At 65.4% G+C, this 16397-nt stretch overlaps 1 protein-coding gene across 2 annotated transcripts; it reads right to left on the bottom strand.

Moving 5' to 3' along the window:
- Nucleotides 1-1373: 1373 nt before the first annotated feature.
- FSCN2 (fascin actin-bundling protein 2, retinal) lies at nt 1374-5165 on the bottom strand. 2 transcript variants are annotated; one of them, XM_075014621.1, is made up of 5 exons: nt 4246-5165; nt 2805-2961; nt 2507-2628; nt 2234-2401; nt 1374-1625 (listed from the first exon to the last, which is right to left on the bottom strand). In XM_075014621.1, exons 1-5 carry the CDS (start codon nt 5066-5068, stop codon nt 1420-1422), a joined length of 1476 nt encoding a protein of 491 aa, XP_074870722.1. In that variant the 5' UTR covers nt 5069-5165; the 3' UTR covers nt 1374-1419. The 2 variants fall into 2 exon arrangements, with proteins under 2 accessions (XP_074870722.1, XP_074870721.1); XM_075014620.1 differs by having other exon boundaries at nt 2234-2628.
- Nucleotides 5166-16397: the final 11232 nt, after the last annotated feature.

Consider the following 16397-nt stretch of genomic DNA (forward strand, 5'->3'; position numbering starts at 1 on the left):
TTAGAGGGGACACGGGCCTGCCAGAGCTCAGGGTCCCTTGCTCCAAAGAGCCTGGCTGCTGCAGGCATTAGGAGGGGGTGCCCAAGACCTCCGGGGGGCATCCTCGTTTTTCCTAATTGCCATGCAACTGCCTCTGGGACAAGGCAGATGCACCAGCCAAGTAGCACAATGGCAGGGCTGGGGAGTAGCCCCGGGGGGGAGAGGGGACCAGGGAGGGGTCCCACTTGCCACACCAGGTGCCTTCATGCAACAGGCTGGGATGGGAGATGGGTGTGCTGGAGGCAGGGTGTGGGGGCTCTGGTCTGGCCTGACACAGCCCTTGCCCACATCAAAGGCAGGACTAGCCAAGGGCTGGGAGAGGACCCCAGCAGAGCTGGGGGGAGGGTCAGGGCTGAAGCAGGGGGGGGCTGTGGGTCAGGGCTGAAGGGTGCTAGCAGCCCTCCTCCCCCCACTCTGCTGGTGCCCCTCAGTCCTGACCCACAGCCCCGGCTGGGTCCTGGCTGGAGGCTGCTCAGAGTCCCAGCCAGCTCGCTTCACTTGTGACCTGGCTGGGAGAGGCAGCGCTGACCCTCAGGCATCCGCCTCTCCTGCCCTCCCCAGGCGGTCGCTCCCTCCCCCTGCCCCATCCATCCTGGCTCAGCAAGGGAAGCTGGCTGCTTCCCCGGGGAGGGGGCTTGTGGAAGGAACACCCCCCAGCTGCTCTTCCGCTCATTTATCGCAGACCCCCGGCTTCCACCTGCTGGTTCTTCCTTTATCCGGGCCAGCTGCCAGGATGTAGCGGGGGGGACTCCACTGCCCCGTAACAGCTCGGGGGGGGGGGGGTTGGGAGGAGCCTGGGGCGAGGCCAGCAGTGGGCACTGGCAGGGGAGAACTGGGGGGGGCCAGCAGCGGGCACTGGCACAGCCTTGAGGGGCTGCTGGAATGGCTACCACCGCCCCCCCCGGCCTGCGGCCTCCCCCAGCTCGTCTTTTAGCAGGTGCAAGGCTGAGTTCCCTGCCCAGAGCCAGGAGGGGCACCGCCCTCTGGCACCCCCGTACCCGCCCCCACCCTGGGCTTGCCCCCCACGGGGACCCCAGGAGCCCAGCTGAGACCAACCCGTTCCCAGCTGCCGGCTGAGGCGATGCGGGCAGGGAGCAGCTTCGGTGGCCCCCAGCTGAGCCCAGGCTGGGCAGCGAGGCCTGTGCCCTTCCAGCCCCGGAGGCTCCTGCCGTCAGCGCCCCAGCACCGAGCCCTGCACCGCGGGCTCCCGTGGGGCCCATGGTAGGAATCGGCCTGGCCGGGAGGGGGTCATACCCCGATCCCTCCCGCCGGCCCAGCTGGGGGTGGGGCCCCGCTGCAGACGGAAGACGAGCGGCCCTCGCGGCTGCGCAGCTCAAGCGGCTTTAATGGGCGCGGAGCGGCGGCCGCCCGGGCCCGGGCTCAGAACTCCCAGAGCGTGGCCCGGGGCAGCGCGTCGGCGTCGGCGCGGAGGGCGCCCGAGGGGTCCCCGCGCAGGTAGCGGCCGCTCTTCCCGCGGATGGCCACGCGGCCCCGGGCCCGGAACTCCAGGAAGAAATCCTCGGGGACCTCCCCGTCCGTGCGCACCGCGCCGCTGCCGGCCACGTGCCAGAACCGGCCGCCCGGGCCTGCGGGGAGAGCGGGGCGTCAGCCGGGCCCCCGGCCGCCCCCACGTGCTGGGCCCCGCCCCCGGCCCGCCAGTGCAGGGTCCCCCTCCCCGGCCGCCCCACGTGGTGTCCACGCTCCGCCAGTGCAGGGTCCCCCTCCCCGGCCGCCCCCACGTGGTGTCCACGCTCCGCCCCCCACGTGCTGGGCCCCCGTCCCGCCAGTGCAGGGTCCCCCTCCCCGGCCGCCCCCACGTGGTGTCCCCGCTCCACCCCCCACGTGCTGGGCCCCCTCCCCGGCCACCCCACGTGGTGTCCACGCTCCGCCCCCCACGTGCTGGGCCCCCGTCCCGCCAGTGCAGGGTCCCCCTCCCCGGCCGCCCCCACGTGGTGTCCCCGCTCCACCCCCCACGTGCTGGGCCCCCTTCCCGGCCGCCCCCACGTGGTGTCCCGCTCCGCCCCCCACGTGCTGGGCCCCCTTCCCGACCGCCTCCACGGTCCGCCCCCCACGTGCTGGGCCCCACCCGCGACCGCCCCCACGTGGGGCCCTAGTCCCGCCAGTGCTGGGCCCCGATCCCCGGCCGCCCCCACGTGTCGTCCCCGGCGACCCGCGCCCCCCCCCCGCCGCTCACCCCGCACGTGGTAAGCCCCGTCGCTGAAGAGCAGCTGGAAGACGTCGTAGGTGGCCCGGTTGGCGTCCAGCAGGTTGGAGCCGCGGTGGCCGCAGACGAAGCCGTGCTCGCCCCGCAGCACCAGCATGGGCCGGTTGATGAGCCTGAGGACGAACTCCTCGTCCTGCCCTGGGAGCGCAGCAGAGCGGTGGGCAGCGGCGCCCGGGGCGGGCGGGCCCAGCCCCGCAAGGCGGCGGGGCGGCGCAGGGACCCCCCGGCTGAGGCAGGACTTACCCACGGCGTCGCTGACGGCGGCCAGCTGCCCGTTCTTCTTGGTGCAGACGTACTTCCCGTTGCTGGCCTTGAGCGCCACCCGCCGGCCGCGCCACTCGAGCTCAAACGCGGCGTGGGCGGTGCTGCGGGGCGAGACAGCCCGAGTCGGGGCGGGGCGCTGGCAGCGGGGGGCGGGGCCGGGGACCCCCGGGCGAGGGGCCAGCCCTGCCCCCCCTCCCCCCCCGGCGCCCCAGTGGGTCTCCCAGCGGCTCCAGCACAGGAGCCCGGCGGGCGGGCGGGGCCGGGGCGCGCTACTCACACGCCGCTGCCGGTGACCTGGATGCCCCCGTGGGACACCAGGGTCCAGGCGCTGCCCGCGTGGGAGACCAACGCGCACTTCTTCGTCTCGCTGTCGATCTGCAGCTGGAAGGTCTCGTGGATCAGATCCTCGTCCTGATTGGCCGAGAGGTTGACACCTGCCGGGACGGAGGGGGTTGGGTGGGGGGGACGGGACGGGGCTAGCAGGGGAGGGGGCCCCGGGCGGGGCTGGGGGCGGGGTAGCAGGGGAGGGGGCCCTGGGCGGGGCGAGGGGCGTGGCTAGCAGGGACCCTGGGCGGGGCTAGGGGGACTGGGGGCGGGGCTAGCAGGGGAGGGGGTGAGGGGCGGGGCTAGCAGAGTCTGGGGGGGTCCCTTGGTGGGGCGAAGGGCGGGGCTGGCAGGGGCTGGGCGCGCAGCTAACGGGCTGGGGGGCCTGCGGCTCAGGAGAGGCGCACGGAGCCCGACGTCCCTGTCCCAGCCCAGGCGCGCCCCGCTGACCCGAGAGTGGGAGGGCGGCCCCCGGTCATTAGCGGATGGCTGTTTCCATCTGCCCGGCGGTGCGGACGCAGCCCCTATTTATAGCCGCCCGTAAGCCGCTTGGGCCGCGCCGGGGCAGTGGAGCGCGGCTGGGAGCGGCAAGAGCCCCGCGCACCCCCCGCGCCGCGTGTGCGCAGAGCCGTGCGCCCCCCTTGCCGCACTCCGGGGTGCAGGGCCGGGGGGGAGGGGGTGCTGGGCAGCCGCTCTCCCCGTCTCCGCCACGCCACGTCCCCTCGGCCGTGGCCCAGACGCACCCGCTCCAGCCCCCCGCGGGGCAGGGGCAGGGGCAGGGGGCGGCTCAGCCCCATAGCCCCTTCCTGCACGTCTGCGCCCCGGAGGCGCCCCAGGTGCGGGCGCCGTCTGCCGTCACCACCGGGCGCGGCGGCTCTCCGGCCGGCTCCTCCCAGCGTTATTGTAGGGTCGCCCGCCAGCCCGGAGCCTGGGCCGCAACATGCCGGTTCCCTGTCCGCCAGGAGCCGTCTCCAGCCGGCTGGAGCAGCACACGCAGCTCAGGGGGGCTCCCGGCCCGGCCCTCCTGCAGAGACGCGACTGGGTCTGGCCGCGCCCCGGCCTCCAGCTGGCACCAGCGCGGGGAGGATCTCACGGAGCAGCCGCCAGCCGTGGGCTGGGCCCCGTTGCTCCTGCTCCGCTCGGGGGCAGGACGGAGGCGGTGGGGGTGTCTCTGTCCGCTTATCCCCAATGCCTTCCGGCGTGCCAGGGCTGGGCGGTGGGTAGGGCCCCACCACCCACCCTTCCCCGCCCCAGGGTGCCCACCGCCAGGGCCCCACCCTTCCCCCCCAGGATTCCCAGCCCCCACCCCCGGGTGCCCACCCCCCGGGGTTCCCATCCCTCCCCCCCGCATCCTTGGCGCGCACCGCGCCTCTCTGCAGGGGACCCCCCCTCACCTTGCCGGACGGAGACGAAGCGGCCGTTGGCCGCCCGGAAGGACACCTGCGGCTGGCTCTCCTCCAGCTCGAAGAGCTCGTCCTTGCCGGCCCTGGCGCTGCGGCCGGCCTTCAGCGTGCCGGTGGGGCCCACGGGCGCCAGGTACTTGCCGTCGCAGCCCTTGAAGGCCAGCTTGCCCGCCCTGAGCTCCAGCGTGTAGGCGGTGCGCGGGCCGGGCTCGGCCACCAGGGCGCCGTCGGAGCGCAGGTAGCGGCCGTCGCAGGTGCGCAGCCCGTAGCGGCCGCCCTGGAAGCTGAGCGTGACCAGCGCCTCCACGCCCCAGGGCACGTCCCCGTCGGCCGCCAGCTCGTCCTCCGGGGCGCTCAGGCGGGCGTAGCGCCGCCGGCTGAGGCTACGCAGGTTGGCCTGCGGGGGGGCGGCCAGGTGCACCGTCCAGAGCTCGGCCTCGCCCACGGCGGGCGCGAAGCAGGACAGCCGGTCCCCCGCGCCGCCGAAGAAGCGCCCGTGCGCCTCGGAGCGCAGCGCCCAGCGCCCGTCGGGCTGCGGGAGCAGCGCGAAGCGCCCGGCCCGGCCCGGCCGCTCCGCCTCGCACGACACCCTCCCGGCCGCGTCGGCCGCCAGGTAGCGGCCCAGGTGGCTGCGCAGGAAGCCCACGGAGCCGTCGGCCTCGTCCTGCTCCAGCGTCCACACCTGCCTGGGCCGCAGGCCGGGCGCCGAGGCGCTGAGCGCGAAGCCGAAGCTCTCGGCCGTCAGGTAGCGGCCCCGGCTGTTGATGAGGCCGAACTGGAGCCGCGGCGCCGGCTGGAGCCCGTTGCTCGGCATCGCCCCGGGTCTCCGCAGCGCCTCTGGGGCCGCGGCTGCGGGGCGGGGACCCGCTGCGGGCGGCTCCCGACGGGCCCTGGACCCCGCGGGCTGCGCTCCCCGCCCGGCTCAGATGGCCCGGCCCGGGGCGCAACCCGATCCCGCCGCCGCCAGCGGGTAGAGTTACCGGCCGCCGCCTGCAGCGGGTCACCTCCAGCCCCGCGCTAAGCGCCTTACGCGCCCGCCGGCCCCGCGATTAGCGTAAACCCTTTATCCCGCGGGCCTCCATCTGCTCGGCCGCCCCCGGCCCCCGGGGGCTCCGCTGGGCGCAGGGGGGCCGGGCCGGGGAGGGGCCGGCAAGGGGGCTGCCAGCCCGGGGGTCCCGGGCCGTTGGAGGGGAGCCCGCCCCGCAGCCGGCCGGGCCCGGGCGCAGAGGGAGGCAAAGCGGGGAGAGGGGGGGGTTGGCCCGGCCCTGGCCTCGGCCCGGCCCTGCGGGTGCAAGTCCCGCCCGGCGCTGCTCGGCCCGCTGGCCCCAGAGGCAGGGCCGGGCCGGTGGCTCAGCCGCCTGCCCAGGGAGCGGCCCGTCCGGCGGTTCTGGGGAGCCCGGCGCAGAGGGGCCCAAGGCCGGGGTGTCAAGGCAGCGCCCGGCCGCCCGAAGAGGGAGAAGGCCGCTGCTCGCCGGGCCTGGCGCCCGCTCCTGCCCTGGGGCGCTGCCCGGGGCTCAGCCCCCCCCCGCGGCCCGTTGGGGGGAGCCACGCTGCAGTTTCACGCCCGCCGGGGCGCCTCGCTGAGCCGCGGCCAACCCGTGCCCGGGCGGGGAGCTGGGGCGCACGGCCCGGCCTGCGCTCGCAGCGCCGCGGGGAAGCCCCGGGGGAGCGGCTCTGGCTGCAGCGGGACGCGGCGGCCGCCTGGTCCCCGCCGAGCGCTCCCGGCCTCGGGGCCTCATGATTTTTTCATGCTGCAGCTCCGGCGGTTCCGCTTACAGCCGCCCGGGCCAGCGCCGCGTTACCTGAGCCGCCGCCGCGGGGGAGCGACCGCAGGCCCGGCCCTGGGCTGCTGACAGCTCGGCCCGGCCCGGCCCGGCCGGGGGGGGAGGCGGGGAGTCCGGCCCTGGGGAAATTCTCCCGTCAGGCCCCACTGCCCTGCACCCCCTTCCTGCGCAGAACCTGCGCTGCTTCTTGGGGGGCTCGGGGTCCCCAAGCTCTGCCCCGTCCGCAGCCTGAGTGACTCCCACTCAGCGGGGGGGAGAGAAGGTTTATTAGGTGCCAGAGATGCAGCGAGATACAGAATCGTCAGCACAGCACCAGACGGGTTCTGTCTGATCCGTGCTGGGGGGAGATTCCCCCAGGGGGACCCCAGGCCTGGAGCCTCTGGCTGGGCCCTGCCGGCCTGTGTTCCTCTCCAGCCCCGGGACAGCTTCTCCTGCCTGCTGGGCTTCTAATCAAACAAAAGCAAAACCAAAGGCAGCCAGGCTCCCCGCTCCCCTTGTCTGGGTCCCAGCTCAGCAGAGGCCTTACCTGGTCACCCAGGTTACAAATGGCCGGGCCTGGTGGCTAAGATTACAGCCAGCAGGAATCCACCCGCCTGAGCCATTCACACCCACGCACCTCCCGCCTGCTGGACGGAGCTGAGCGGGGTCACTTAGCCAGTGACTGGGGAAGGTCGGGCCCTCCCTGCGTGACAGGGCGTGGGCTGTGATATTGGTGTTCCCCTTGACGTGCACCACCTCCATGTCATAGTCCTGCAGGAGCAGCTCCACCGCAGGAGCTTGGCTTTGGCCCCTTTCGTGCGATGCAGCCGGGTCAGGGGTGAGTAATTGGTGTACACAGGGATGCGCCGTCCAAACAGGTACGGCTGCAGCTTCCCCAGCGCCCACACCATGGCCAGACATTCCTTCTCGATGGCCCTGGAGTTCAGCTTCTTACTCAGGTACACGATGGGCTGTTTCTCCCCCTTGTGGTTCACCTGCATCAGCACAGCCCCAGCCCCTCGTCTGAGGCATCGGTGAACACCATGAAGGGCTTGTCGAAGTCTGGGTTTGCCAGCACTGGGGCCCTGCCCAGGGCCCCCTTCAGTGCACTGAGGGCCTCTTGGCACTGCTCGGTCCAGACCACCTCATCTGGTTTCCCCTTCTCACCCAGTTCCATGAGGGGGGGCTGCGATGGAGTTAAAGTGGGGCACAACCCTCCGGTAGTCCCCCGCCATCCCTATGAAGGCCTGGCCCTGCTTCATAGTCTGGGGCACTGGCCAGTCTCTCACAGCCTCTTCTTGAGCTGGCTCTGGCTTTAAGTAGCCACTGCCCACCTTGTGGCCCAGGTAGGTCACCTCGGCCACCCCCACCTTGCGCTTCCCCGCTTTGCTAGGGAGCCCGGCCCCCGCAGTCTGTCCGCACCTGGCTGTGAGCCCCATTCGTTAGTTCCACCACATGGTCCTCCCATGTTTGGCTGAATACAGAAATGTCATCGATGTGAGCCAGGGCGAAACCTTCCATCCCCCGCAGCAGCTGGTCCATCAGGTGCTGGAGGGTGGCAGGTGCCCCCTTGAGGCCGAAAGGCAGGACCAGGAACTCAAAGAGCCTCGCAGGGTGATGAAAGCCCGTTTGGGCCGGATGTCTTTGTCCAATAGTACTTGGCGAGGTCTGAGGTGGTGGGCTCCCCTGAGCTTCTCCAGGAGGTTGTTGGGCCTAGGCATGGGGTGGGCATCTGCCACGGTGACGGCCTTGAGCTTGTGATAGTCCACAGAAACCAGATTGACCCGTCCTTTTTGGGTACTAGCCCCATGGACGACACCCAGGGGCTGGAGGATGGCTGGATCACCTCCAGTGCCAGTATGTCCTGGATCTCCTGCTCTAGCTCCCGTGCCGTTTTCCCCATGGCTCTGAATGGCGTGCGTGTCATAGGAGCCTGGGAGCCTGCCTCTGTTCAGTGCACAGCCAAGTTAGTGAGTCCACACTCGTCAGAGAACAGCTGCTGGTGTAAACGCGGCACCTCCCTGATCTCCATTTGCTGAGCGGGGGTCAGCTGGTCGGAGAAGGGGACAGATTCCAGCAAGGAGCCGGCTCCAGTCCAGGCGAGCAGATCCATCAAGGGATCACGGAATCATAGAACACTGGAACCGGAAAGGCCCCCAAGAGTTCATTGGGTCTAGTCCCCGGCCCTCATGGCAGGGCCGAGAATTGTCTAGACCATCCTAGATAGGTGTCTGTCTCACCTGCTTGGAATGAGCTCCGGTGATGGAGATTCCACAACCTCCCTAGGTAGTTGTCAGCATTTAACCACCCTGACAGTTAGGAAGTTTTGCCTAATGTCCAACCTAAACCTCCTTTGCTGCGGTTTAAGCCCATTGCTCCTTGTCCTACCCTCGGAGGCCAAGCGGAACAAATTTTCTCCCCCATCCCTGTAACACTCTTTTAGGTGCTTGAAAACTGCTGCCATGTCCCCTCTCAGCCTTCTCTTTTCTAAACTAAACAAGCCCAGTTCTCTCAGTCTTCCCTCACAGCTCATGTTCTCTAGACCTTTCATCGTTCTTGTTGCTCTTCTCTGGACCTTCTCGGATTTCTCCACATCATTCGTGAAATGTGGTGCCCAGAACTGGACACAATACTCCAGCTGAGGCCTAATGAGTGCTGTGTAGAGCAGAAGAATGACTTCTCGTGTCTTGTTCTCAACACTCCTGTTAACACATCCCAGAGTCACGTTTGCTTTTTTTTGCAACAGCATCGCACTGTTAACTCATATTTCGCTTGTGGCCCACTATGACCCCTAAGTCCCTCTCCGCAGTGCTCCTTCCTAGACAGTCTCTCCCCTTCTGTATGTGTGAAGCTGATTGTTCCTTCCTACGTGGAGCACTTTGCATTGGTCCTTATTAAACTTCATCCTGTTTGCCTCAGACCATTTCTCCAGTTTGTCCTGATCATTTTGAATGCTGACCCCATCCTCCAAAGCCGTTGAACCCCTCCCAGCTTGGTATCGTCTCCAAACTTAATAAGCGCACTCTCTATGCCAATATCTGAATCGTTGGTGGAGACATTGAATAGAACCAGTTCCAAAACAGACCCCTGTGGAACCCCATGTGTTATGCCCTTCCAATCTGACTGCAAACCATTAATAACTGCTTTTTGAGAACAATTATCCAGCCAGTTTTGCACCCACCTTATAGTGGCCCCATCTAAGTTGTATTTGCCCAGTTTATTGATAACAAGATCAGGTGAGACCATATCAAATGCATTACTTAAGTCTAGGTAAACCACATCCACCGCCTCTCCCTTATCCACATGACTTGTCATCCTTTCAAAGAAAGCTATCAGATTGGTCCGGCATGATTTGTTCTTCACAAATCCATGCTGGCTGTTACCTGGCACCTTACTTTCTACCAAATGTTTGCAGCTGAATTCCTTAATTACTTGCTCCATTGTCTTTCCTGGCACGGAAGTTAAACTGACTGGTCTGTAGTTCCCTGGGTTGTTCTTTTTTTCCCCTTTTTATAGATGGGCACTGTGTTTGCCCATTTCCAGTCTTCTGGAATCTCTCCTGACTTCCGGGACTTTTCAGAGATGATAGCTAAAGGCTCAGAAGCCCCCTCTATCAGCTCCTTAAGTCTTCTAGTATCCCCTGCCCCTCCTAGTGCTTGCATGCTGCCAGCACCAAATCCTCCCTGCTGCAGTGTGGTTTCATCATAATGACGTGGTGTGATGTAGTGGGGGACATACGTGTGGCTTGCAGGGTGTGTGGGGCTCCTGCGGAGGGTAACCGAGGTGACCAGGTGACACCTCTGTACTGCAGACAGAGGGGGAGGTGAAGCCGGAGGGTTTTGAATTGGAACTGGCAGTTGGAAAGCAGTTGGTCTGGGAAAGAGAGACAGAGACAAAGAAGAGGGCAAGGGCCCAGTTCTGGGGGGCCCCTTGGGGCCTCCCCTTCCCGACATGGGTTGGACTGGGTGTCTCTGCCTTCTGCACTGACTCTTCTGTATGACGCTGTGTCCTGTCAGCTAATAAACCCGCTGTTCTCCTGCCGAGTGAGCCGCTCCTGCCTGCGGACAGGTTGCAGAGCTTGGGGACCCCTGAACCCCATTATACATGGTACAGCCAGTGGCTATGAGCCCGGTTCGACAGTTCCACCATATAGTTCACCTCATTTCGCTGTTTGATGGCCTCGAAGGGGCCATCCCAGGCAGCTTGCACCTTGTTCTGCTGCACAGGTATGAGAACCATCACCTGGTCCCCCGTGGCCTAGGCTCGGGCCCGGGCGTTATGGTCATACAAGACTTTTTGCTTCTCTTGGGCCCTGGGTAGGTTCTCCCAGGTGTGAGGCGCTCGCTCCACAGAGGCGGCCCTGCCCCCACCCTGTAAACCAAGCCCTGTGCGTCTGGGCCTCCCGAGGAGCTGGCCTGGGGATCCAACTCCTCCCAAGCTGAGGACACACCGTCAGCCTCACCTGCCTGGGCAGCCGGCCCCTCTGGCGGCTGGGAACCCACCCAGTTGACCCCACTAGGCCCCTGCCTGCTCAACCTGTCTGGGACCTTGAGGCATTCCGGGACTTTTTCCGATATGCTTCAGGGACCAGCCTGAGCGTACGCAGCAGGGTCCTTTGGGTAGCTCAGAGTCCTCTGCCTGTAACCCGTCCAGCTGCCTGCGCATCCGTATGGCTTTGGGGTCCAGCAAGGGGGTGAGATGCAGCAGCCGGGCTGCGGGGCCAACCCCGTGGAGCACACAGGCCTTATCTGTGTCCTCCACTCCTTAAATGGGGCCGGGACCTTCACAGCAAAGCTCCAGGCAGCCCAGGCCCCTGCCCCCCACTGTGACCCCCCACCGCGACCCCCCACCGCAGGTGCTGCGTTAGCCCACAGTTCTGCCCTTGCACGTGCGTCGCCGCTCGCCTGCTCTCCCCTGACGGACTTTCTCCTCCTCCTGTTGCTCTTTTTCCCAGTCCTGCACCTCCCTGAGCCAGAGCGAATTCCAGACGCTCCAGCTCCCTGGAGGAGGTGCTGAGCAGGGAGGAGCTGTGACGAGCTGGGGGGATCCCAGTGGCCCTGGGGTTTATCTGGCTGCTCCCAGCCCTTCCCTGAGCCTCAGCTGGGCCGGGGTCTGGAGTCTCCCCAGGGCCTGTCTGGCGGCTTCCCCTGGGGTCTGGCCCCGACTCCAAGGAGCGATCATCCTCTTCCAGCTGGGCAGTGAGCTGGGCTGTGGTGGATTTGCCACTAGGGAGCCTCTCTCCCTGCGCAACCGGACATTGTCCATTTAAGGAGCTGATAATACGCCATTGCCGCTGTTTGTGGAGTCCCCCTCGGTGCGCTAGCCTGCTTGTGGGTCACTCCTCTCAGGGGCTAGGCCATAGGCCCCTCCGTCTCTGGGGACTGCACCTCACTGCCCTTCAGCACTCCTGGACCTTGCCTGCCGCCCTTCTGCTGCCTCCATCCCAGTCACTTACGGTCGGGTGTCCCATCCACGGGGTGCAGTAGATCCCACTTCTGCCACCACATGTGACGGAGTTCGGGGTCCCCAAGCTCTGCCCCGTCTGCAGGCGGGAGTGACTCCCACTCAGCAGGGGGGGAGAGAAGGTTTATTAGATGCCAGCGATGCAGCGAGGTACAGAATCGTCAGCAAAGCACCAGACGGGTTCTGTCTGATCCGTGTTGGGGGGAGATTCCCCCAGAGGGACCCCAGGCCTGGGCCCCGCCGGCTTATTTCCTCTCCAGCCCCCAGACAACTTCGTCTACCTGCTGGGTGTAACACATCAGGGTTTCTGGGCACAGCAAGAGAAATCGATCCAAGGTATTTTTGCTTAAAACTGGGCTATTCGCAGTCCCGGACTAGGATTTCCTTCTCACTAAGAAAAATCCAATCAGCCACAGAAGTGCCTCTGCCAGCCCCACTGGCCAGCCAGAAGCAACACAAGGAAACCCACAGGCTGCTATAGGGGCCCAGACCCACATCCCCAAACTCAGGGGAGTGGTTCTTAAAACCTGTTTCACTGACCCTGCACAGATTTTCCTGGGCCCCAAAGGGTCCAGCCCCAGTCCTCGGTCAATAGACACTTGGACCTTACCCAAAACAACAGGCAAAAGCCCAAATCCTTCAGATCTGAACATCTAAAGATTTATAAACAAAAAAAGAAAGACCATTATCGGACAGAAAAATTTCAAAGCGACACTTCACATACATCAATGACAGCGATTGATGCAGGCCAGCGATGTTCTGTGCTGATTCGTGGAAGTCTCTGAAAATCCATCCCATAAGGGATTTAATTCCAGGCCATGTCGATTTAGTTACTGGAGAATTGTAGATCCAGCCAGCTGGGGTCAGTGTGCTGGGACATGGACCTTTGGAGACAGGCACAGGAACAAAGGACAAAAGTTCAAAATGGACACCGCCAGGTTCTCCTCATGGTCCTCTCTTGTGTCCAGGGACAAAAGCCCTTTCTCCTTTCGATCAGGCACTGGTAAGTTTGGCCTACCTGCGCCAGGTGGGCTGCTGTGGCCACATGCCATTGGTTGCTGGTTTTGCTGGCAGGCCCCAGTCATTGACGTGGCAGGTAGAATTGACGTCTGGGCCTCTGATTTCAGTTCCTTTGCTCAGCCCAGGTCACCTGACCGGCGGGCTGCTTTCCACTGAGAAGTCCCGCATTTCTAAGATGTGAATTCAAGGTGGGAGCAGCTGGTTCCATCCTATTGTTTAGCTCCGTGTCCCGGCTGGGCTGAGTTCACACCTATTGTGAAGCAAACTGGACAGTCTCTCCGTAAAAGAATAAATGGAGGTAAATCAGACATCAGGAACGGGAATGTGCAGAAGCCTGTGGGGGAAAACTTCAGTCTCCCTGGACACTCAGTGGCAGATTTAAGGGTGACAGTCCTGAAACAAAAGAATGTTACAAATCAAATGGAGAGAGAAATTGCTGAGCTGCAATTTATTTGCAAATTTGACTCCCTTACCCAAGGATTAAACAGAGACTGGGAGTGGCTGGCAGCTTACAAAGGCAGCTTCTCTGCTCTGGGTGTTGATATCTCCCCATTAGATTCTGACAAAGGCTCACATCCCTGTCTGATCTGATTTGTTTTTTCCTCTTTTGGTAAGTACTGTTGATACTGGGCCATTTCCACCTTGCTGAATAGACCTTGTCAGCTGTGGCCCTCCCTCTTCCTGCCCACCAGCTCTGTCCTAGAGCTACGACAAGAAAGCCCAGGCAGCAGCAGGCACAGCGGGGCTGGGACAAAGCTGCCCCCTCCCTGCATTGTCTCTGTGATCAGGGTCCCGGCTCAACAGGCAAAGCTCTGCTGATGCCCAGGGCTCTGCACGGCCTCGTGCTCAGTCACACCTGCATGGTGGCCAGGGAGGCCTGGTCTGGGGACCAGCCTGGGCGAGCACCGGCGCTGCAATTCTCCGGCACAGGGAGGACTGTAGAGGCCCACACGGAGCAGGGACAGAAGCAGCCCCGACCGGAAGTCAGAGCATTTCCCTCCCTTCTGCAGGCCCATCACACGCTCCAGCCCTGGGGTGAGGTCACAGCTCAGCACTACCCTAGAGCCCTGCGGGGTGAGGGTTTTCATGGGGTAGCCTTCGGCATCCTCTGCAGCGTGGTGTGTGGCACTGCCGTGGGTCCCAGTGAGCCAGGCTACCTCGCCTACCGTCTGAACCTCTCGCATCCGGCAACAGCAGGGGCCCGGCATGACTTCAGCTCGCCGGACGACCACTTGGTCGTGGGTGTGGCCGAGATGTGGTCTCATAAAGTCAGTTTCCAGCCACCAGGCCTGGTTCCCAGTGTTCTGTGCTCTTATTTCGCTCTAAGTTACCCTGAAACGTCTTCTCCAAGCCCAGCAAGCAGTGGCCGGGTGGGGAACGTGCTAGGTAATATTGACCTCCGGGGGCCTGGCAAATTCCCTCGTTCGACGCCAGTCAGGTCCCGGGGGTGCCACATTACAGAGGTTCAACCTGTACTCCCAGGCAAATTGCTGCGGGCCTGGCCCAGCCGGGGATGCCGACCACTGCAGACATTACGCCCGCCAGCTGCCGGCGGCGCAAAGAGGAGAGGCGGGCGAGCTGGCAACGTGGTGGGGCGGAACGGTCCCTCCAGCCCACGGTCCTGCCGCTGGCTGCTGCAGAGAGAGGCAGGAAAAACCCGTCGGGCAGATGGGCTAAGCAATTTTACCTCCTAATGGGCCGCAGCATGAGGAAGCCTTGCTTTGATGAGGCCCAGTGCGGGTGCTCAGATCTGGGGTGGTTTGGCTGTGGGGTCCTGGCCCCAGCTACAGGCCCCCAAGCTGCAGATGACTCAGCGCTGACTGTTATTTGCTCCCTGTGGCTTTAAGGCCCCTCCTCTCCTGGCAGCTAGCCCTGCTCACCGCTGGGGCCTGATGCTGCATGGAGCAGGGCTCTCCAGAGAGCCGGGGAGCTGGAGTGCTGGACACAGCCTGGTGCATCAGAAGGGGTGGGTGGGGCCTTCCGAGGGCCCCACGGTGCCCAACAGGAGCCTGCCCCCCCAGACTTGTGGGCCGGGGGAGGTGGCTGGCGGGTGGGCACCTTGGCAGTGCTGGCGGGGTGGGTCTGTGTTCCCTGCGCAGGCGGAGGAGCAGTTATGCCACCAAACTGAACCCTGGCTGGCTGCGGCCACGGGCTGGGCAGCAGATTCCCCCCTCCAGCCCCAGCTGCGCCCCTGAGAGCAGACACGGACAGCTTGGGGGGACCCGCTCACGCCCAGCGTTAGCCCAGCCTAGGATGGGCAGAGCAGACGCGGGGCTGCAGAGAGGGTGCCCACTCGGCTTGCATCCCCGCATCGCCCTGGGAGAGCAGCTCGGCGCCCCTCCCCGGAGCAGGGCCGCAGGGCGGACGCAGGCAGGCAGGCTGGCTGGGAAGCTCGCCAGGTGGCACACGAGGCTGGCTGAGCCAGGGAAGAGACTCGGTACAGACACCGAGGGCTGCTCTGCTCTCCTGCGCTCCCCAGAGCCACTTCCAGCACAGAGCCCCCCGCAGGACACAGGGCTGGGGGCGGCACGCTGGCCCCTGCCCAAGGGCTGGCGGATCCATCCCAGGGGCCGGGCTCAGCCCCACTGCCCTGCACGTCCCTGAGGAACGCCCCCACGCCCACTCCAGTGCTATGGAAACGCGCTGGCAGCCAGGCACTGCCTGCCCACGGGCACAGGCTGGGGTACAATAGGAATGAACCAAGTGGAAGGGATCCCCCCCGCCCCCCTCCAGATCTCTGGCTGCTAAACCATGTCACCTGCTCTCACGGTTCCCTGCCCCTGGACTCCCTCTGCCCACAGCCCCCGGCAGGGCGGAGAACGTGGCTGCTGGGTACGTCACGGTGACCCCCAGGGCCCCTGCAGGCTGCGCAGGGCAGGGATGTGAGGGTGCTAGGCACCCATTGCTCTCCTGGGGGCTGGCCCAGGGCTGTGCCCCCGGGCATTGCTGGAATGACACCGGCTTGAAGAATGCACCTATCAGCCCCTGGTCTGTCCCCATCGCCAGGCGGGGGAGCCAAGGGCCAGTCCCGGAGCCAGCCGGCTGTGTTTGCAAGGCGTGGGCGGCTCCCAGCCAGCAGCCTGAAATCACCAAATATAGACATGCCACAGGCTCCATCCCGCCGCCACCTGGGTAGCTCCACCTGGTGCCCACACCCATGAGGTTTCGGGACAGGCGGCTCCCCCTGCACGTCACGCTGCCGGCGAGTGACACATTCTGGGGAGAGCCTGGCGGGGTGGGGCGGGGCGGGACAGGGACCCCACCAGCTGGGCAGGGCCCTGCAGAGTGAAACAGAGCAAGTTCCCTCTTCCTGGGGGCTGTTCCCATACCATGCACCGGGGGGTGGGGACTTCTCCCCCACACTGGGGAATGCCCCACACCAGGTAGGGGAGTCAGGCTGGGGCTCTGCCCCCTGGAGGTCACACTATGGTGGGGGCAGCTGCCCCTCAGTCCCTGCACCATAGTAGGTTGGGTGGGCAGGACTCCACCCCTCCTGTCGTACCCTGGGGGGGCAGGGACCAGGGAACCCCAGGCGTGGGTGTGCTACTGAAGAGGGCCCTCTGGGTTTGAATGCTGGGCTGTGGGTGCTGGGGGCCAGGAGGGGCCAAAGCTGCAGAACACGCCACCTGCTTTAGTTGGTGATGTGCCCAAACTGCCCCCCACTACTCTGCACAGCTGATCTCCGCAGTTTGCATTGCCACCTGTAAGAAGTCAGTCTGGCTCCCGGCTGCGGGGGGTGGGCGGGGGAAGGACCAGCCCGTGACGGGAGAAAGCCCCGGTGCAAGAAGAGGAAGGGCGACAAGGGCCTTGCCATGCAGGCCGGGCTGCCTGTGTTCGGCGCGCAGCAGAACGTACACGTGCAGCCTGGAGCCAGCCCGTGGGTTGTTATGGTATCCC

The sequence above is a fragment of the Carettochelys insculpta genome, chromosome 20, assembly GCF_033958435.1.
Source record: "Carettochelys insculpta isolate YL-2023 chromosome 20, ASM3395843v1, whole genome shotgun sequence".
NCBI classification, from domain to species: domain Eukaryota; kingdom Metazoa; phylum Chordata; order Testudines; family Carettochelyidae; genus Carettochelys; species Carettochelys insculpta.

Bases quoted from the DNA above. Each gene is read 5' to 3' on its own strand.
- FSCN2 (XM_075014620.1), bottom strand. From the start codon at position 5,068: ATGCCGAGCAACGGGCTCCAGCCGGCGCCGCGGCTCCAGTTCGGCCTC. The intron at 2,962-4,245 runs GTGAGGGGGGGT...CCGTCCCGGCAG, and splicing joins CTTCGTCTCCGTCCGGCAAG to GTGTCAACCTCTCGGCCAAT. The intron at 2,629-2,804 runs GTGAGTAGCGCG...CTCGCCCCGCAG, and splicing joins CAGGTCACCGGCAGCGGCGT to CACCGCCCACGCCGCGTTTG.